Raw genomic sequence first — 22,427 nt, forward strand, 5'->3', positions numbered from 1 at the left:
GGGGCTCATGTTTGTGGATCTAGCAGGGAGGGACACGACGAGGCCAGGTTTGGGAACACAAGTTCTTTTTGTCCTTCACACTACAGCTACGAGGATGGTCTCCATGGTTACGGCAGCTTTTCAGAGGTCTACATTTTCATTTTCTCTATTTCCCTAAATGTCTAATTTATGAATAGTCTGTTTAGGTAACCTACTGGAAGTTTCTGTATGGATATGAAAATCAAGAAATATATATAGTGAAAACAACAAAACAAGCAGGCTGATAGGCATTTTGGGTACTTTTTTTTCTCCTCCTAATAACAGAAATTAGGATTGACTTTAAAATTTTCAAGTTAAACAAGATTCAGTGAAAGAAACACTGCCTTCATGTTCTTCAAAGGCATGTGAGCCAGAGAGGGGCTGGAGCTAACCCAATTATGTTTTCTTTAACGTGAAATAGCTATTTGCCTGACATTGCATTTGCACCTCACCGATGGGACATTGATTTCCAACCCCCCCCCCCCCGCCCGGGCTCCCTTTGAACATGAAAGTGTTTTTTCCTATTTCCCCCCTTGTGAGAGCAGTGATAAGAACAGATCGATAATTACATTGTTGGATAAAAATGAATATAAATTTTATTGAAAAACAACACCAGCAACAATGTGGGGAAAGCATACGCAACAGCCACTGGCCCCCACAACTCAACACACACGTTATGAAAAGTAATCACCTCTTAAGATTTCCAGCTACTTATTCCAAATGAAAAGAAATGATAGACCCCAGATAAACTGATGTGGGACACAGACGCACACCCCCTTTGAACACACTGCTAACAGCAAAGGATGCAGCAGCCTCGCTCGCCTTGTGTTTGCTGCGGGCCACTTAGTGTATTTCAAGGATTCACTGGTTTAGAGAGAATTTAGTCCTTCCAGTTAGCATGGCATCTAAAACCCAGACCACTGGGAAAACTTTTCAAGTCCTTTCAGAAGAGGATTTCACAAACTTTCTTGGCAACTTGTCTCTCCTGCTTAAAAACAGGAAGTAGTTCTTTATGTCTATCCTAAATCCTTCATGCTTCAGTTAATCTATTTATTTCCTTTTAGTCTCAGCAGGCTGTGAGGAGTTTGTCTTGGTGGGACAATGTAGCATATGGGGAACTCACAATGATCATAATCAGATTGAAACGGGAGTCCAGCTGTGCTGCTGGCATTTCCGAAACCAGCGAGAAGAAGGTAATTGCAGTTGTGGTTGTAGCCCATTTGCCTCCCACTGCCCGACCCTCCCCAGCCTTCTGGACCCTTCTGCCTGTGGCCTGAGGTCTGCCACCCTAGGACGTGCCAGCCAAAGCTCTGAGATTGATCAATTTCAATCCTTCACTGGCGAAGTAATGAGTGCGGTGAAAGCTGTCCCTTCTAGTCCCATATCCAGGGTTTCCATTTCACGATGTGATTCCTGGGCAAACCACTCCCCAATATTATATTCCGAGTCTTATCACCCTGCCAGGCAGTCCCCAAGCTCACCTCACAGCTTGTACGTAGCAAAGATGTGCTCCGTGTGCACACGAGGAAGCGGTGAGATTCCACGAGAAAGCACCCAGTGGATTTAACACAAACATCTCAGCAGGATATTTCAGATTCTGCGTAAAAACCCTGGTGTTAGACTCAGCCTCACAGTTTTCCTCACCGGCAGCTCCACACATTGGGCACCAGGGAGCGCCCGTGTCATTCCACCAGGCGCTGGGACCCCACCGCCAGGAGACAAAGATGGGGATTTGAATAAAAGATTTCAAAATGCAACCCCGAATTCTACCCTGAGCAGCATGCGTATAAAAATTCATGAAGATTGGATTTCATTTCATGTATTTTTACTTCAGTGGAAAGAAATACAGGTGATTTTTTACTGTGCCTACAGCTGTCTTTACAAAGGTGGGGGGGGGGGCACGTGGTTGCTCTGCAGACACTTTGAGAGGCTGGGCCTTGTCTTGGTTCCTGGGGCAGCTCCTGTTTTGCTGGGTGGCATTCTCTGCATGCTCCAGAAGGTATTAATTATATTATTTTAAAAAAGATACATGCCGTTCTCATCAGGACTAGCCATGGCTCTGGGTCCAGTGAGTGACATGAATCACAGAAGGCACTTACTATTTTGACAAAACACAGCACATTTCTTTCAGCCCATAAAATCAAAGGTGTGAAAAGAGGCTGTTTTCAGGGTGTAAAAACTCCCCTTGTTTTCCTGTCTTAGTGCATAGCAGTTCCGCCTCTGGGGCCTTTGTGCATTTTCCAGGCCTGAGTGATGCAGTGCCAAATGCCTGGGTGGCGGAGCCTGCCAGAGGACTGGACATAGGCCAGGGCAGAGCTCAGACCCTCGTGGTGTACTCCCTTCATTTCCAGGACCCCCAGCCTGGTAGAGGATGGGCTTCCCTGTAACGTGGCCGTGGGCCAGGTCCAAGCTGGGTGGCAGCGGGGATCTTCGGGGAGATGATGGCCTGATGTGTTGGGATGGAGCTTTAGACAGGCCTGTGCAGGGGAGGCTGCTGCTGCCCACCCTGAGCTCTGAGATGGCAGGGGCAGGGGCCCCTTGGTCCTGCCCATAACCCCAGCATCTAGCACAGTGCCTGGTGCATATTAAGTGCCCCATGAACATTTGCTGAAGACACAAATGTGCAGATGAAGGCATGAGCATCAGGCTGGCCCTGGCTGTGGCTGAGCCTGAGGACATTTAGAATGGTGGGGGGTGGGGGCAGTGCTGGCCAGTGCCAGCTCTCAGGGTGGGGGTGCTGGGTTAGGCAAGGGCCACAGAGCTGAGAGGCCAGGAGACAGGGAGCACCTGCAGGGCCTCCAGGAGCCAGGATGGTGTTGCAGTGACCACACAAGGCCTCTCCATCCCTCCCTCTTGCGCTGCCCTTGCAGGAGCCAGCCTCTTGGTTGTTGCCATGGCAACACCGGCCTGAGGTGCTGCTGAGGGCCGGTGGGCAGCTGAGGCTCCCAGGGCTGAGCAAGCGTGGAAGGCAGGACCCCAGGGTCTCTCATGTCAGAGAAAGGAAGGAAGGGAGATGGAATATGGACGAGCACAGAAACTGCTCTCAGAGCCGGTGGAGGTCCCCCTACCCAACCCCAGCCAGGTTTTGCTGGTAGGGACCATTGGGGGCCGGCAGAACCGTGTTTTTACATGAGTCTGCTTGGCACTATGGTATTTGCACTACTTCCTGCCTGGCCTCCCTGCCCAGGTCTTTGTTTAGGGTTACCAACAAGGCCCCCTCAAGGCTCTAGCAGCCTCTTATGAAAGCTGCAGGCCAGGGCCTGCGGTCAGGCTCTGAGAGGGCCTGGAGGGCCACCAACTAACTAGACTGAACTGACCCTCAGGTTCCTCTGGGAGCACAGAGTAGGAGGTCTCTCACCCTTAGACTCAGGTGGCAGGGCTAACGTGGCATCTTTCACCCCCGGGCCCTCTACCCCAGACACCCAAGGGTGGGCACCGGGAGTCCCCTTGTAACTTTTCTGTTGCCACATCACAGGTATGCACAGGGATTGTGGAGCCTCCAGCCCATCGTGGGCCGGCCAGCTCCCTCTTCACACCTTCTTTTTTCTAAGGCTCTTGAGGAGCGAGAGGCAGCAGGAATGCTGAAGACGGTCAGGTCTGGGAAAAAAACGGCAGTGCAACCCTCCCGGGGGTCCGGGAATTGGTGAGACACACTGATGCTGCCTGCAAGGGGCTCTGTGATTCAGAATAACTCAGCCTTGCAGATCAGGTCCCTCTTGGGCACAGAGGAGAACTCTCCCACCATCACGTGAAAAGCTTTCTGCCTGAGCTGTGTCCCTGCTTTCCCACATCAGCCCTATAAAAACAACAACAGCATTAACACGAGAAGGGGGCATCTGGGCAGGGGTGTACAGTTTACAATACCTTGGATTTACATAGCACCTTTTTCTTCTAAAGGGCCTTTGCCTCAGTCCCCTCGGCCACCGCCACAACCGAGTGCAGCCATCAGAACAGAAGCGTCACAGCTCCCGCGGCAGAGCGGAGAGACTGGGGCAGAGGCCTAGAAGTGATTTCATGCAGACTCGGTGTCCAGGGCTCTCTGCACTTCCCGTTGGGCCCTCCCTGGGCAAGTGTGGCCTCGGCCCTCTGGGAGGGTGTGGCCGGGGTGCCGGCCCTCACTGGGCGTTCACTTTGTATTTCAGGATGTAGGAGTAGAAGTTGTGGTTGGCGTTCTCCAGCACCATGACATAGACTTCCTGGCAGCCGGCTGTGTTGCAGCTGCCCTCCCAGTAGCCCTCTCGATTCAGGGTCAGGGGCCACGTGTCCTGCCCCTTCACCAGGGCTTTGGCGATGCCATGTAGCTTCAGTTTGAACGGGACGTTCCGGTTGGCAGGAAGCACGCCCGACAGAGGCTCCAGCAGCTCATTGTCCTGCCCCCAGTTGCCAAAGCTCTCAGGGAACATGGGCCAGTTCACCTTGGTGTTGGTGCAGCACAGGAGATAATTGAAGACGAAGACATAGTTGCCTGGCTCCAGCCTCTTCTTGACAAAGATCTTGAGGGCAAACTTGCCGGCCTGGGGCAACTGGACTTTGAGCTCTGCCCGCTTCTCCCGCTGCATCTGGAAGATGTAGCGCCGCTGCGTCTCCTCGGTGATGGGGCCTTCGTCCCCGTGCAGGGAAGCCAGGACGCTGATGCCCTCCTCCACGCCGAAGCTGATGGAGCAGCGCCCGTCGCTGGTGTGGATGATGGGGTCGGGGTGGGAGGGCTTCATGATGCCCATCTGCTCCGAGAACCAGCTGGGGCCCACGGGCTGGTGCAGCTCAGCTGGCAGCCGGACGCTGATGTCCACGTAGTTGCACTTGAGCGTGTACTCCAGCACTGAGCTGTAGATGTCAGACTTGCCTTTGGCAAAGATCTGCAGCTTGTGGGTGCCCACGGTTGGAGGGTATATGTCCAGCTTCATCCCGTTCTTCCTGAGGCTCAGCAGCCCATGCTCCTGCTTGCCATTGAGCATAAACATGAAGAGTGTGGGGGCGCAGCTCTCAACGGTGACAGTGGCCTTCCCGTTCACTGTGGAGAGAGAACCAGGGTCAGGTGGGATGGGCCCAGTATGTGCTGATTTGGTGGTAAATGTTTAGCAGCTGGGTCTCTGGGCGAGGGGTGGGGGTGGGGGAAGCCCTAATTTCTAGTGGCTGCCTACTTCCATGGTGTAAATACTTTCAGCACGATGGATTTTAAGCAGTCGAAGTGATGTCACCGACCACGATGTGAGCCAGCTGCGGACTCCCCTCCGCGCTGCGGGTGGTTCTCTTAGAGTGAGCTGAAAGCTGAGGGTCTCCAGAGAAAATCTGCCCCGGCTGGATGTGCTTGCGCCACCCAGGTGATTCACATTAGATGAAGGTTGCATGGAGGCTTAGTCTGGTTCTGGAGCAGGGGAGAGGGTCCATGACCAGTTGGAGAGACACCCTTTGTCTCTTTCCAGTCTCGAGTCTTGCCTCACACCTCCCCCTCCTGGCATCTGTTCTTTACAGTGTCAGCAGCTGTCAGGTGAACGCAGGACCTTAAAACCTGGCTGGAATGGTTCACCACCGAAGGCTGTGCTCAAGGGGTGGGGCTGCCTCCTAGCTCCTGGAGCCCCCACCCAGGCCTCCCACATGGACGTGGCTCCTGTGTCTCTGGAAAGGTCAAAGGTGAAGGGGAGGGCCTTTTGCATCTACCCACCTTCTGCCTCTCCCTGTGCCTTCCAGTTTTGTCTTCCTCTGTCCTCGTCACCTTTTCAGGGACAGGTGGCCAGTTCTCTGGCTTTATAGCCCATGAGCATTCCCCTACTTGGTTCTCGCTGCCTCACGGGACCATGGGGAGGGGCGGTGGCTCCTTTCAGAGCCTCACCCACCTTCCTCCATGCGGAAACCTTTCCCTACCTTCCACTGCCAACCCATTCCCACTGCAGTTCCCCTCCACCCATGTAACTCTCTTCTGGCCCCTGACCCCACTCTCCAAAGACTTCAGTCACTTCCTCCTAGAGTCTGGACTGCTGGCATGCCCTCCTGGAAGTGCTCTTCTCCCCTTTCACCCACCATGCTCTCTAGCCTAGCCCTCTTCCCAGCCCGCTGACCACTGCCCCATCTTTGCTGCCATCCCTTTCCTTTCCAGTATATCAATTGTGGAGTGTTTTGTGCTTTGGTGCTATTTGCTTTGTCTACTTTCTTTCTCTTGGTTGAATCTCTACTCTCTCTTTGCTTCCTCTTCTAAGCCAATTCAGCGGGCAGAAGCTGTCTCAGCCTTCAACTGCTCACAGATCCAGTCTGTTCCATCTTGCATGAGAGTTGGCTGGTGAGATCCTGTGGAATTCATGTCTGATGTGGAGTGCCAACCAGCACCTCCACATGGCTGCCCGAGGACCCCGAGGAAAATACCTGGTCACTCTTGGGCTCACTTGTGTGGGTCACCATCAAACTGGAGACCAGTGAGAGACCTGTCCCTCCTGCCTGGCCTGAGTCAAGACCCTCCTTTTGGGGACCACAGGGCATTCTCTCACATCCTCCAGGGCACACCTCCTCACATCCAGTAGCCTTCACAGTCTTCTTCCCTCCACTGCTTTCCTCCAAACCAGGTAAGACCTTAGTATAATGTCTGACTGCAAAGAATGCAAAAAAAAAAAAAAAAAGCCTTTTTCCCAGCCCTCAAGTGACGTTGAGCTCCCCGGAAGCCTCTCTTGTAGCTCTGCATCTCCTTCAGGAAACTTAGCACCAGTGCAATGAATTAGTTCTCTGCAGTGTCTGTCTTCCCTGCAGGGGTGGGGCTGTGGGGAACTGCACTCCTGCCTCCTTTCCTGACTGTGCAGGGAAAGGACCAGGGTGCCTGGCCCAGCAGATTCTAGGCAAAGGTGGGCTGAATGGCTGGAAGACTTGAAATAAGGGCTGGTGACTCCAGGGACTCTGCAGGAGCCTGTGACCCACCCCTGCATCCCTTTTCCCTCCACCTCCTCTCATCCATCTCAGTGGTATTCCACCCCCTACATCCTGTGTCCTCTTCCTTCCCTGCTTTTGCCCACCTGTTTCCCTCTTCTGCTTTCTTCCCGTCCCCACTCTTAACAAAACTAGCTCCAACAAACAAAAATTCTTTAAATATGCATCATGAATATGGAATCAAATTTGAGATTACTGTATATTAAGAAACCCAATGTTTACAGTTCTGTGTCTCTTGCAAAGGCAAGTTCTACTCCACTATTAATTTGATGTTGCTGTAGCCTGGTCCATTCTTCCCTGTGGTTCCATGGGCCACAACAGACCAACCAGGCTCCCCATCGGATATAAGCACGGAAATGCATTCTCAAAGACAGCAACCTCATGCTGTTATTGTAACAGCAGGAGCCTCCAGGTATTTGTAGTTTTAAAAAAGTAGCCCAGAGCTCAGCAGACTGGTTACGGCAACCATTGTGAGGTGGAAGGGACAAATCAGTTGGAAGGAGTGTGGGGACACCTGTGCTCCCTGCACCCCTATCACTGGGCAGTGTGGGGTGGGGCTCACCCACAGACCCGCGCACAGACCTCTCTGTGCTAACAGCCAGTGTGAGCTCAGGTCTTCCCAGGCCCCATGCAGCAGAGATGGTGCTGACCAGCAGTCCTTTAGCACTTTGCTAAAGTGTGTGGTGGGTGGGTGGCTGGGTGGGGGCAGGTGCATTGACAGGGTTGTGCTGGGCCCTGTAGTGTGTCCAGGTTATGTTCCCAGCCCCAGACCAGGCACGAGGGCCTTGAACATACATAAGACAAAGTCCTCTGGAGTCGGCCCTGTGAGGCTTGTGACCACAGTTCTGTGGCCTCCCCTCCCCTCAACATACAGGTGGCCCCCGTAAACCTCAGAGCGCACAAACACACCCGGCTGGGTGCCCGAGGCCGCTGTGGGGATCCGGGGAGCAAAGGTCAGTCCAGGTCAGCCATGGGACAGCTCAGCTGGGTGTCCTGCACTGCCTACTCCCAGGGAAGTTGGCTGGGAAAGGCTGGACTCTGCCTCCAGGAGGGAAGCAGAGCCAAGGGGCATTTGGGCTAGTGAGGGAAGGGCGCCGAGGAAGCCAGGCTGTTCCTCTGGAGCCAGCCCTAGCCTAGGGGTGCTGGAGGGCTTGCTGTGTCCTGCCAGTGCATGTCTGTCCCTGTGTACCGTGATACCTGCTCTCTTCCAGCTCCCAAGACCCAGCTCGGCAGCCACTCCCCGTAACAAAGCCTCCCCCAGTTCTCTGTCCTGGGAGACCCCCATTGCTCCCCCACTAGCCGGTTAGACCACTGACACACAGATCCCAGCTTGGCTGGGCCAACACGTCCTCTTTTCCAGGAGGTCGGAACAACAGAGCAGGCTAGTGAGCTTCTGTCGAGGACCTGAACTGGGAGGTGGGTACAGCCAGGCCTGAGGCAGTCCTTTCCCTGCTGTGGGCACTGGGAGAGACTCACCTAGCTACGGACCCTTCAGTCCTGACTTGCTGACAGGTTGGGGTGTGAGTGTGGCCCTCAGGGGCTAGGGAAACCCAAGGACTTCCTACGCAAGGATGCGTAGGTGTGCTCAGGCATCTGTCCCTGCAAATGTGACCTATGGCTGCGTCCTGCCCTGATACCCTGTTGGCCTTGGCTGCCTTAGTAGCACCTGCACATACATATAGCTTACAGCAAGCTCACGGGCCCTGGCAGTCCCCTGGGGGCCCGGATGCCTTGAGGTACAGAGCAGGCTGCTCTGTCCCTGCTGCTACCCCACTGGCCACCTGCTCTGGGCTTACCTGTTTTGATCACCGAAGTCTCTGGGTGGGCACTCAGCATCCCTTTGTTGTAGAATTCACTCTTGTGGTACATGTTGCTCTCAAACTGCTTCAGAGATTGAGGAGGTTTGAGCAGTTGCCAGTTCTTGTTGTCTGGGAAATGGTCCTCGATGAACAGTGCAGGATGGGTGAGGAAGTAGAATTCATTGTAGCTAGAGGTTGGGGAAGGGGGAAGCTGGTCAGTAGCCATGTGGGGTGATAGGCCTCAGCTCTGTGGAGAAGGAGGCAGGGGCTCACAGGGGGATCTCTGGGGCCTTCTTTTGCCTAGCATATCCACAGTAGGGGCCCTGCCAACAACCCAGTGGAAGGGCCACTATCTCCAGTCTTAACATGGGCACTGCAGATGGCCCCTCAGTGGCTGCTTCCAGAAATAGGAGCCATGGCAGGATCTGAGGCCCCTTTTAAGAGAAGGCCATAGTCCACTGGGGCTGTCTAGGTGGGGGATGGGCTCCTGCTAGTCTCAAAGCCAAACAGAGATTTGAGGGAGCAAAGGCATAACCAATGGATCAGGTGCAGCTAGTGGGGTGGAGGGCCGGCAGGCAGGGAAGGTCTTGGGTGGGCAGCCTTCCTCTGGTCCCTGGGGCCAATGAGACATGGCTCTCTAGAGGTTAGTGATAGGGAACAAGAGAAGAATTGGGAGGTTCATCTGAGATGGGGATGCTTCACTCTTGGCTTATATTTGGTCTGTGTGCAGAACTGTAGAGATTTAAACTGCAAAAATCAGAGACAGTGCTCTCATTTTTCTGAATAAAAAAGAATCTGAGCTGCAGAGAGAGTTTATGATCCAGGATGAATGTCACGGCCTTAGGTTAAAACCACAGTTGGTCAAAGCCTTGGAGAACAGACATGCTCCAGCGCCCTGCACCCTCCACCCTGCCCCACCGTGTCTCGCGGTGACTCTGTGCACCCACAGCATCCCTTCCTACAAGCCATAACCCCTTCCGCACAGATATGATGTGGCTGCATTCAGCCCAGAGAGGAGGAGGAGGAACCCTGGTGTCTGGTGGAAGCAAACACCAGGAAGAGAATTCTGGCATCCCAGTGAGAGCTGTAACACGGTCAATGGGCCAAAGGCCTGAAGGGAATCTACAGACTGCTAAAGAAGTTTCTCAGCCCCCCCTTTCCTCTCCCATACGGCCTGTGGGCAAATGCTGGGCTTTTAGAACTTGGGTGGAGGGGGCAACGGGGAGCCAGAGGAGGGATTTTCGCAGGTGGAGGGTGAGGTGACAGAAATGTCTGGACCCTTACTGTCGGCTTGGAGCTGGCTCATCTCAGAGCTGGAGGAAGGGCGGGAGTGGCCAGCAGCAAGCAGAGCCCACCTTCCCCATCCACCTGGCTTGTCTACCCGCTGCTTCAACCTGGCACCTCCCCCATGTCCACCAAGCAGACAGGCAACAGAACTGAGATTTATACTTACAGGAAGGTGAATTTGGAGGTGGCAGAGTCCACCAGGCCGCTGCCCCAGGTGCTGTCCAGCAGGTGCCATCTCCCCTCCAGGTACACAGCATTCCAGGCATGGTCAAACTCCCCCGAGAAGCTCTGTCCTGTCTGGTAGCCAAAGCCCTTGGAGTAGCCAGGCACGGTCATGCACTGCACTCCAGCGATCCTGAGGGTGGGACAGGGGGTCTGAGAGGTGGGCTCCTGCTGGCGCTGCCCCTCCCCCACAAGTCTGTCTGTCCACAGCCCCAGGCCTCAGACATATCTGCTGTCCGTCAGTTCCCTGCCCCCCCCCTTCCTTTTCCCTGCCTTTCACAAGCCACATACAGATGGCCTGAGGGCTTTTATTTCCAGGGCTGGGGGATAGGGGGACACAGGGTCGGTGGGTCCTACCTGCACAGACTGGCTTTAGTCCCTACTGCCTGTGCATCCCTAAAGACTCCTGAAACATCCTTCCCTGGACTGAACCTGCCTGGTGCTTCACCTGCAGCTCTTCCGGAGGACAGTGGGTGCAATGGTGAGGGTCACCCCAAGAACATGGAAACCCAGGAAATGACGATGTTCTTGAAGAACCAGAGGCTCTAAACAGGTGACTGAGGAGCTGGTCTAGGTGACCAGTATCAGGGAGGGGTGCTGGATGTGAGAGTACAGAAGAAAGCGGACACTGCCCTAGGACACCTGTGTGGGGACACCTGGGGTGGGGCAGCCAGTGTCTCCAGCCCTGACTGGGAGAGGACCGGCCCGTTGCTAAGATTACTCAGGGCTGACTGCCAGGGCCACTGCGGTGCATTAAGCTCATTTGATGACTGATTGCCCTGGCCGCAGTTTCAGAGTCCCCTGTGGATGTCCTTTGGGGGTGAAAATGTTGACTGCTCACTCAACCTGAGCTTTCCACTCTCCTGAGAATGTGTTCCCCCAGAGCTCACAACCTAGGTGGCACCACTTTTTGTGGCCTGGACAGTGGGGGGATGGATGCTGGTCACCTGTGGGGACCACAGAAATCATGCAGGCTACAACCTGGGCATTTACAGCTGAAACCCTGAGGCACCACCCCAAGGCCAAAGCAAGAGCCCTGAGAGTCCCTCCATGACCAGCTGGACTTCCTCTTCAGTGGCCCTGCCCACTGCATGGCAGTTACCAGTGTAGACCGCTACTCTGACCCCGGGGACACCCTGTGCTAGCTCTCCTGGGGGCCTTTGTGTGAATTAGAGAAAGGTGCTCCTTCTTCATGACCCTTTTCCTTCACTTGTGGCAGATGGGTATAATAAACACACAGTGCATGCTATCCAGGACGTTCATGGTGGCCCCTCAAATGTAGCTCCTTTGAGTATCATGCAAGGTCCCCGCTGAGTCTGCACTCCCCTCATATGAAGCAATTCTGTACTGTGGGTGTGGATCAGGCCCGGTGGTCCCTGGTGGCCAGGGCCAGGGTCCTTCTGCAGACCAGGCCTGCAGGCTCAGGGGCCTTCCAAAAGAGGGCCACGCAGCCTCTCCAGGTAACCAGCAGGGGGAATGGTTCTGCATTCATCACAGGAACGGGAAATTTTCCCTCTAAAAATATATGTTTGATTAGCAATTCGAATATTGGGGGCACCTGGGTGGCTCAGCTGGTTAAGCGCGGAGTCTTGGTTTTGGCTCAGGTCATGATCTCGGGGTTTGTGAGTTTGAGCCCAGCATCAGGCTCTGTGCTGACAGTGGGGAGCCTGCTTGGGATTTTTTTCTCTCTCCCTCTCTCTCTCTGCCCCTGCCCTGCTCATGTTCTCTCTCTCTCTCTAAAAAAAAACCAAAAAACAAAAAAAATAACCAAAAAAACCCCCAAAAAACCCCACATCAGAATATTGGATGAAATATTATGTATCTAAATGTTACTTGTCATTTGTTGAGAAAGTCTGTGAAGCCGACATGGGGAGCCTGCGCGTTTCCACCTCCCACCCTGCCAAGGTGCTGCTTTGCCTGCACATGACAACCGCTGCTCCCATGTCTGCTTGAGCTTTCCTCCTCTGCAGGGGGCAGGCCTGCCCTTCTGCCTGCGGCCTCACAGAAGCGGGTCCAGGCCTCCCAGGCTGTCTAAGAAATGCCACACGAGCAGAGCAGCGAAGCCCTCTGGGAAGGGTTTCAGGAGCACGTGGGGGAATGGGAGCAGGGAGCAAGAGGGACTGGATCCTGATGTCAGGTTTTCCTGCTGGTAAAAGCCAAAACCCACTCCTGGAGCAAAAGGGTGGCCCTGGGGCAGGAGGCACAGGAGGCAGCTGCGGGTGGAGGAGGAGCGGAGGAGCCCCCAGGAGGAGAGAAAGTGCTTCTGGAGAGCCCCCTGCCTCGTTAGCTGCAGGAGGAGAAGGGGGGGTGCCTCTCTGGGGTGGGGGGATCTGAACATGTTTAAGGTCTTAGAGAAAATGCGCAGCACAGAGGGGTAGGGGGGAAACCAAGGCCAGAGGGTGGGATGGAGGTGCGCATTGGCGGGGGGGGGGGGGGTGCTTTCCTAGAGGGTGGGGTTCCATCTATTCAGAGAGAGTGCGAAACGTGAGGGAAGACACGCCCCAGACAATGTTAATTGACAAATGCCTATAAAACTCTGCCATCAGCTCAAGGCCTGAGCGTGCGCGTGTGCACGTGTGGGTGCGTGTGCGTGCATGTGTAGGGGGAGAAGCGGCGGAGGAGGGCAGAGCGAGCCGCGGCTGTCTTTACCTGGTCTCCTAGTAATGCGATTAGGGGTGATTGTAATTTTCTATTTCAAACTTCTCTATATCTACTAAATTTTCAGTAATGATTATGTGTTACTTTTAGAATTGGAAAAAATCCATAAATACTACTTGAAATTGCATTCTTCAGTGAGTTATTTTCCTTTCTTGCCCAGAAACGTCCGTGCGCGCTCACTTGCAGGAAGGAGCATGTGGAGGGATACGTGGAGCCCTGGGAACAGTCCTGCGCAGGGGTAAGTTGACTGAGGCGGGCTGTACACTCTGGACAAGCCACCCACTGGGGCCCGGTCTCGCCCCAGAGCCCCCTGCAGTCCAGGAAGGAAGCTGAGCACTGAACGTCCACACGGCCCCCACGTGTTACAGGGCAACGGCCCAGGTGCCGCTGCCGGCAGTGTGGCCCACTGGAATTCAGCCTGAATGCCCTCCCAGGAGAAGCGTGTCCCAGGCAGTGGACCTGCGGGTACCCTCCCACTGAGGGGTGGAGATAGGATTTGAGACCCAAGTCGGGGAGGAGCAGTGGGCTCAGTCCCAAGCCTGCGAAGGGCGGAAGGAGGCAGAACTGGGTGGCAGGATGGGTGGGCTCTGGGCTGAGCCAGGGGATCAGGGCTCCGTCTCAGCTGTACGGTCGCCTCCAGTGTGACCTTGCCAGGCCCATCACGGGCAAAAAGAAAGGTTGGCATGAACTGATCTCTAGGGGCTAATTCTCCTGTGACAGACTGAACAGAAACTGGGAAGGCCATGGGGAATGCCTGGGGCAGAACAAAGAGGAAAAAATAAACTCAGCTGTAGGCTTATGCCATGCTTAACTATGATAGGAGGATATTTTGTTACCTGGCAGCAATATGCAAGATGAATTGGACAAAGAAGTCATAAGGCGTTACTGTTAATAATCCATAATTCTCATGCAAAATAGTGGAACTAGTCATTCCAGCTGCTGGGTGCTAGTCAGGATGACCCACGGCCATTTCATGTTACCAGAAGATCACTGGCTGTGTACACTATGTGAAAAGCACTGTACCAGGCACCAGGGAATAATATCATATCTCATAGCATGATAAATACTATAGCGTAATAAAATATTGTAAAAGTAAAGTTCACTGGCTGCCCGAGATGCGCTCATAGTTGTAAGGGGAGCAGATATGTGCACCATCACTAAAATGCCAGTGATGAAAACAGCCCTTTTAGGGGACCAAAGGAAGAGGAATTCGCTAGAAAGATCTAGAAAAGCATTGAAGAAGGGACAGAAATGTTTCCACCTCCTACTACTGAGATCTGACCAGCCATGTTAGAGACCAAAATAGCATCCCACGACATCTACCTAATAACCTCAGGCTGCAGAATCTTGGGTTTTTCTTTTGACCGTTAAAAAAATTTTTTTTAATGTTTATTTATTTCTGAGACAGAGACAGAGCATGAGTGGGGGAGGGGCAGAGAGAGAGGGAGACAAAGAATCCCAAGCAGGCTCCAGGCTCTGAGCTGTCAGCACAGAGCCCGACGCGGGGCTCAAACTCACAAACCGTGAGATCATGACCTGAGCCGAAGTCGGTCGCTCAACCGAGCCACCCAGGCGCCCTTTGACCGTTTTTAAAACACCAACACTAGTGGTATCGATTGAGGATGTGGTAGAACCAGCCTGGGAGACTGTTATTTTATACAGACATGGTCAGGGTCCTGCCATGAAAACCATAAATGCTGTGTTAGCCACACCACTGCCAGGCCCCCAGCAGGGTGGCTGCACCGTCTGGGGTGGGCAATGTGCCCTGTGGGCATCAGGCTCTGACCATAGCGGACTCCCCCAACTCTGATCACCTCTCTAAGGTGTGTGAATCATGTGGAAAGTAAGAGAGGGAGGGAGGGAGGGATGTTGCCAAGGGAGAGGTAATGAAGCATGCTTTCTTTTTTGTATCTTGAGGAAAATATCATGATTTTTAATGCTAATTTTTTATTGGAAATGTAGTTTCACTAACCTTAAGCCTAATGGTCACTTTAAGTGGACAAGCATATGCGAATTAGAAGTTTTAGGCCCTTGTTGTCCCTGAAACATTGGTCCTCAAGAAAGTTAATATTGATGCAATCAAGGTAGTTTAGAATCTACCAAAAACAGTTTGTGATTTCTCTCCTGCAGCAGGACAATCATAACCATGGCTTATGTTTCACAGTTTATATAGTTGATTTCTTGTAAATTCAACAGTGTCTCTATTTCTGCTATACGGTCCCCTTTGCCTTTTCTGGCACCAGCCTTTATGGTGAGGTCAGTAACTATAACCACAGTAATAAGTCTCATGCTGAGACCCTGCGAAGGGCCTTGTGGGGTGTGATCTCAGGGGCCTCCTCTCTGACACGTGAGGAGTCAGCAGAACAGAGAAGGAAGCCGACTTGCCTGGGGACACACAGCCAACTAGTGGCCAGAGCCGCACCAGGACTCAGTTGTCCTGCTGCACATAGTTCCGGAGGATTTGTATTGTAGCAGCCGTTTTGATTGCCAAGGTTTGTTTTAATTTATAAATGTATGGTTGGGGCACTGAGCAAAATTAAAGGATGGTTTGTTCTGGTGATGTCATCCATGTCTGCGAATGCTATCCTTTGGCATATCTATAAGGCCGAGGGAATTCAGATGTCCCTTTCAGAGGCTTTTTATGACAAAGTCAGATCTGGGGATAACTTAAGGTTATGCAGGGTATCTGCCTCTTCTAGGAGGCTGAGATGGTCCATCCCCAGCCTTTTGGGGCCTTTGGAACCAAGTGTTGTGCTGGGATCGTCTGGGACATCGTGCTGAGCAGAAGTGTGCCTCTGCTCTTGTTCTCAGGGAACAGCTGAAGGATGGATGCAAAACAGGCTGACATCTGATTGGTGACAATCAGTCTCCACAATATCAAAGCCTCAAATTGTAATAGGCTCCTTGCTTTACCAAAAGTCTCTAGAAAATCTGCTATAGCTGATGGCGCTAGAGCCGTGATAACAAGGGGAGGGGCTGTACTGGAGGCTGACTTGGTGGCAGGAATCTGGGGAATTGAGCTTGGCCCCTGCAAGGAAGTTAAGCAGAATTCATGAAGGCTGTGGGGAATTGAGGCGGAAGAAAGGACATTAATGCTGGATGATGGGCAATCAGAAAGAAACCAGACCAGCAGTTACAAGCAATAGCACTAACAAAAAAACCCCAAAAAACAACTCCCATCAGTTACTCAGGAAAGACGATGAGGAAGTGAAGGATGTTGCAAAAATATCTGAGTTCCCCACCAAATTACTTTATTAAATCAGTCTTTAATGAGGCCGTTGCAGGGAGGCAGAATGGACTGGCAGAAGTAATGATGGCCGCGTGGGTACTACTCTTGCTAAGAGGCCACCCTGACAACTGAGCCGGGATAAATCAGCAAGTGTGGATTACATGTCTTCTGTTATTAAGGACTCCGCTAATGAATTTACCAAACCTTCAGCAATTATTTGGAAGGTCGGGGAATTAGGAAAGTGATGCATGGCCGAGGTTACTGATGTTTAAAGCAAAAGTTAAAGGGACCCAGGGAACCGTGAGCTACGATTAAACGTCTGAGCAATGTGCAGAGTTTTCCACATGCTAACTGCCAGGCTGGAACTTAGCTTTAAATGCTGTAAAATGTTGGGATGTTTTAATGAGCAGCTGCAGGCCAGAATAGGGCCATTGTTAAGCATCCGGACCAGGCCAAAAAGCTGACAGGTTCACTCAAGGCAAGTGTCAATTTTCTGAGTCTATGTGTGTCTGTAGGAAAGTTCCACAGAGCAACAACACTCCCATACTCAAGAAAGACAGGCAAGGTTGAAAAAACAACCCGTATGTCAGGTGAGCAAACTCTAAAATGCGTGTTCTCATCTAGCCCTACAGAACTGCCGATAGGCAATACAGTCCCCATGTACAGATGAGAAAATTGAGGCTCTGAGAGGTTCAGTGCCTTTCCAAAACACACAGAACTAACAAGTGGTAAATCAAGAACTGGAAATTAAGGACTGGTAAACTGCGGACTGCAAAAGTCTTTCTGGCTTTAAATCTGGCACCCTTTCTGTACCATGCTGGAAAGCTTGTGGTGGATAAAGAAGGATACACTATATGACTTAAAAGTCCTGAGTGCTTTCAAGTTGGCAAACTAAGATGAAAATTACACTCTGAAAGATGCCAGGGACAAATAGAGCTGAAAACAGTCTAAGGGCTATTCCGTTATTTAAAAAGAGAATAAGGCCCATTTCATACAACTGCACTCGGAATATCTTGTCATTTCCTGTCATTGAGGACCTACGGTGTGAAGGATTCTGAGTGGGTGTTAATAGGGGAAGCAGAAATAGCGAGCAGCTAAAGACACATAAAAGATGTATTAGACCTATAAGACATATAAGAAAAGATGAGCACAGGGAACACATCTGTGCTAGAACAAAGTCTGGAAAGGAATGTGGCAATGTGAAGTGTTCTCTCTAAATGGTCAGAGTAACTGAATTTTCTTCTTTTTTCTTTGCATTTTAAAAGTCATCTATCATTAACAAGTATTTTTTTTAATTTGGAAAAATTACTAAATAGAAGCATAAGGCAAGACGGGAGCTTGTGTATAAAGTGTGCTGATGACATCAAGGGAGGGAAAAGGAGGGGGCCATCCTGGAAGGAGCATGAGAGACGGGAGCAGAGCGAGCTTGAGGACACGGAAGTGCAGGCAGTGTCACAGGTGCAGGGCTGGAAGGGTGCCGGAGGTCAGATTTTAGAGGACTTTACAGGACAGCATGAGTCGGTAGTCCTGTTCGGGAAGTCAGGGCCTAGGGAGTCTGGGCAGAGGGTCAGTGAGGGTCCCGGTTCCTGGAGGGGCCCGCCGGCATGTTAGGGTGTCCGGGCCTGGAGTGGGGGCAAAAATGTGAGGGGTCGGAAGGACCGGTCCGGCGGACTGGATGGGCTGCAGAGGGGTTGCATCCTCTGCACCAGGACCTGCCCTGGCTGCCTCTGGGACTGTGGTCTCAGGGGTAGGGCTTGGAGGTGGGGGGAGTGAAGAGCGGGGAACAGGCAGGAGGCCTGGAGCCACAAGGGGGCAGGCAAATGTCTATGCCTGGTGGTGGTGTTGCAGGGTGGGAACCCGACAGCTGGGTGCTAGGCCGGGAATGGGCTGTGTGTGCAGTGAGGACAGAATACAAATGCCCACCTGTGGACTCTTAAGTGTCTGTTGCTGTGCTTGGTTTGATGATGAACTGCCACCTGAGTCCTGGTGGGCTGATATCTGGGTGCCCGAGGGGCCCCTCTCCCCAGAGGCCTGTGGAGACGGTGGGCAGAGCCTGTCTATCTCCCTGGGGAGGAGGCCAGGGCTGACTGGTTGTGTCCTGTGGAACACCGCAGACCTTGGAGACTGGGCACAGGAGGCTATGGGGTCGGCGGGGCTCCCCCAGCCTGGAGCCTGTCTCGAGGTCACCTAGAAGCAGCAACAGTATCTCCGAACACAAGTGGTTTCCTTACCAGCTACTCGCCTGCTGTCACCCACCTGGGCAGCGTGACCAGGTGCGTGTTCCCAGAGCAATGAAAGTGGAGCCCAAAGGCTCCAGGAGAAAAGCTGCTTCCTAGTTATTCAGCTTCTCCAACTGACAGATCTTTTCAGGTAGGAGATCTTTTGTTTCCCCCAGGAGAGGGCCCCTGTGCCAGCCCTGAGGACAGCTTTCACAGACCCCTTGGCGTCAGCAGCCATTGTCCTCCTGTTCCCGGACCTGCCATTCTTCTAACCTTCAGCTGCACAGAGATCGGAGAAGGTGGGAAAAGGGCCTTTTATAACCAAATTATCTCAGTGCATTCATCTGCCATTATGTTAATGCATCGTGAAGCCCGGCAGATGGTACAGAGTCAATTATGCTGGTGTTAAAAAGGGAGAAATTGACCTTTTCAGGACTCACTTGGATTCCAGAGCAGAGTTTGCAAACTCAGGTTTCAGGCCTGGCATGTGGGTGAAGGTGCTTGGTGCTTCGGAAGGGGAGAAGGGATGGGTCAGGGTGGTCAGCCCAGGGCTCCCTGCCTTTTGCTGGACCCCTCTCGTACCTGCACATCTTCTCAAAGAGTCCAGCGTAGCCGTCACAATTGGTCTTCTGGGTCCGCAGGATGTCAGTGGGCTTGAAGGCCTGGCGGTCCTTCTCCTGGGCAGCCTCAATGTCATACTCTAGAGGGCAGAGGAGGCTGTGAGAAACAGGTCCTGGGAGGCAACCAAGGTTGGTGCAGAGGAGAAGGGGGTGGGGAGTCCATGGCTTGTGGCCCCACCCTCACCCTCGGCTGTGCTTTCAGCACCATTTGGGTGGACCTCTCTCAGGTCAGGGAGAAACTGCTGTGGGCTGAAGGGAACCCATGTCCAGCCAGGGCCAACTCTCGGAAACATCACTGTGGCGAGAAAAGTGCAGTGGCGAGAGGAAGAACAAGGCATTGGCAGAGGAGGCTGCTGACTGGTTCCTTCGGCCTCCAGGGAGAGCCTGGGAGGGAAGGAGACCAAGATAGCACTAGAGGTGGGGGCTCTGCCCTCCCTTCCCACCCCCACCATGCAGGTCTGCAAGCAGTTTATCCCTGTTGCAGCCACCCCCCCCCCCCCAGGGCCTCACACTGACCCACAGGGGGCACTCCGAGCTACCGCCAAATAGCTTGTCATTCACTAACAGCCTAAGGCCAGTGGTGAGGCCCTGAGGCAGGAATCATTGTGGCCACTAAGGGCACAAAGGGAACACATGTAAGGGTGGCAGGCAGTAAATGAAGTCCTACCTAATGTTCTGTTTCTGATTCTGCCCTCTCAAGACCCAGGCTGAACTGAGCTGCTGGGCTTGGGGTGGGAGGAAATGGCCTCTCAGGCCCTATGGTCAAGATATCCTACCTGTGTCAAGTGAGTTCATGCTGTAAGTGGCATCCCTCACTGCTGCTCTGGGAGGACAAAGGAAAGGCCCAATGGCAGCAGATCAGGAGAGCCCCGCTTGTTATGTCACAAGGAAAACACTGGAAGTCCACCCCACCACCTGGCTCTTCCATCGACTGTAAGGGGCTGCATCCAGCATCCCCCTAGCAACCACCTGTGGGGCTTGGCGTGAGCTGGTCAGACCCCCAAGGCTGTCCTGTGCAGAGCTGGGGACAGCTGCACAGGCCCAGGTGCCCTGAGCTTGCCTGGAGGTGGGGTGAGGACTGGTGGCTGAGGTTACCGGTGTGAGATCAGTGAGCAGGGGGAGGAGAGCCTACTTTTCCTGGCACTGGTACTTGAAGAAACCTTTGGTGTGGCGATAACTTCTCCAATAGTTATGAATCTGCCCCATCCTTCTTGGAGATGACCTTCTGTCCTGGGTTCTCAGGTCTGTGGAGCAGGTGTACCGGGAAGCCAGGACTGAGGGAATACTGCCGCTGAGTGAAGGGACCTTAGCTCTGGTCACGGGCTGTGGGCAGATGACCACGTGGGACCCCCCCCCCCCGCCCGCCACTAAACAACCCTTCATGGAGACTGTTAGCACATGTTGAGTTTTATCCTCTTTCATTAGTCTTTGGTGGTTCAACCTAGCCATCTGGGAACCCTTCTCCTCCACCGTCCATCTCTTTCCCTACACACTGCTGGTCAAGGGAATCCCAGAGAGGCTCCCTTGGGAACAGGGTCCTTCAGGAAATGGCGTCAAAGGAGTCCTAGAGCCAGTGGCACCACAGGTGGGCCTACCTATGTGGTGGCAGATCCAGATCCAGATCACGCGGACCCTCTCCAGGTCACTGTGGGCCTCCTGGAGCAGGTCGCTCACCAGCTCGTCCAGACCACTCTTGACTGTCACCTGGGGAGTGGGAGGGGTATGCTATGTCATATGTCAGACCCTGGATGAGGGCTGTGAGAGCCCAGTGCCCTGACACCTGCAGCTGGTGCTGCTTTTCTTCCAGGCAGAGGAGGAGGAAAGAGCCGGAAGCACAAAGGCTAGGCTGAGGGCAACCTTTGGTAGGGGGCTGTACATATCAGGTAGGGCTGACCAGCTGAGTCACTGGCCCTACAGCTACACATCTTTTCACTGCAGACCCTGAGGCCAGCCAGGTGGGCAGACATCTGGGCAGCTGTAGCAGCCCCTACTCATGATCTATACCACCCAAAGCAATTTACAGACTTAACACAATCCCTATAAAATTCCAAAGGTCTTTTTTGCAGAAATGGAAAGCCCATCCTCAAATTCATATGGAATTGCAAGGGACCCAGAATAGTCAAAACAATTTTGAAAAAAAAAAAGTTGGAGGACTCATATTCCTGGATTTCAAAATTTACTACAAAACTACAGTAATCAAAATAGTGTGATACTGACATAAGGATCATATAGGCCAATGGCATAGAATTGAGAGTCTAGAAATTAACTCATACACCTATGGCTAACTGACTTTTCTGACAAGGATGCCAAGTCCATTCAGTGGGGAAAGAATAGTCTCCTTAACAAATGGTGCTTGACAACCGGATATCCACATGCAAAAGGATGAAGTTGGCTCCCTACTTCATACCGTATATAAAAATTAACTCAAAAAAGATCAATCACTTAAAAGAACTTAAATGATAAAACTCTTAGAAGTAAACACAGGAGACGGGCGCCTGGGTGGTTCAGTTGGTTGAGTATCCGACTTTGGCTCGGGTCATGATCTCATGGTTTGTGAGTTCAAGCCCCACGTCAGGCTCTGTGCTGACTGACAGCTCAGAGCCTGGAGCCTGCTTGGGATTCTGTGCCTCCCTCTCTCTCTGCCCCTCCCTTGCACATGCTCTGTCTCTCTCTGTCTCAAAAATAAATAAAACATTAAAAAAATTTTTTTAAAGTAAACACAGGAGTAAATCATCATGACTTTGGATTTGGCAACAGATTCTTAGGTATGATACCAAAGATACAAGGTAAAAAAGAAAAAATGGATTAATTGGGCTTCATAACAATAAAAATCTTGTGGGCATCAAAGGACATTATTAAGACAGTGAAAAGACAACTGACAGAATGGGAGGAAGTATTCGCAAATCATGTATCTGATAAGGGTGTAGAATCCAGAATATGTAAGAGAACTTCCACAACTCGACAACAAAAAGACAACCTAATTTTAAAATGGGTAGACTGGAATACACACTTCTCCAAAGATACGTAAACGGCCGATGAAAAGCTGCTCCACATCGTTAGCCACCAGGGCAATGCACATCACAACCACAGGACACCACAACCACTAGGATGGCTGTTGTCATCAAAAAGATCTCCAAGATGTGGAGAAATCAGAATCCTTGTGCATGGCTCATGGGAATGTACAACAGTGCAGCTGCTGTGGAGGACGGTTTGGGGGGGTTCCTCAATAAGCTAAACAGAATTAATCATACGATCCAGTAATTCTACTCCGAGGTATACACCCCAAAGATCTGGAGACAGATACTCAAACAGATACTTGTTCAAACTCCGTTCATGACCGCATTATTCACAACAGACAAAAGGTAGAAACAATCCAAGTGTCCATCACAGATGAATGGGTAAACAAATGTGGCATATATCTGTACCATGAAATATTATTCATCCATCAAAAGCAGTGAAGTTCTGA

At 52.3% G+C, this 22,427-nt stretch overlaps 1 protein-coding gene across 1 annotated transcript in view; it reads right to left on the reverse strand.

The window, feature by feature from the left end:
• Positions 1–636: 636 nt before the first annotated feature.
• The window catches only part of KY (kyphoscoliosis peptidase), a 46,127-nt gene continuing 24,336 nt past the window's right edge, over positions 637–22,427 (reverse strand). Inside the window, exons 7-11 of the mRNA XM_047873964.1 lie at positions 20,557–20,665; positions 18,924–19,041; positions 10,180–10,368; positions 8,724–8,914; positions 637–5,029 (exon numbers count right to left, since the gene is read on the reverse strand). Of these exons, the coding sequence (XP_047729920.1) occupies positions 4,134–5,029; positions 8,724–8,914; positions 10,180–10,368; positions 18,924–19,041; positions 20,557–20,665 (1,503 nt within the window). The 3' untranslated portion in view covers positions 637–4,133. The remainder of the gene's footprint in view (positions 5,030–8,723; positions 8,915–10,179; positions 10,369–18,923; positions 19,042–20,556; positions 20,666–22,427) is intronic.

This window comes from Prionailurus viverrinus, chromosome C2, assembly GCF_022837055.1.
Source record: "Prionailurus viverrinus isolate Anna chromosome C2, UM_Priviv_1.0, whole genome shotgun sequence".
Taxonomy (NCBI): Eukaryota; Metazoa; Chordata; class Mammalia; order Carnivora; family Felidae; genus Prionailurus; species Prionailurus viverrinus.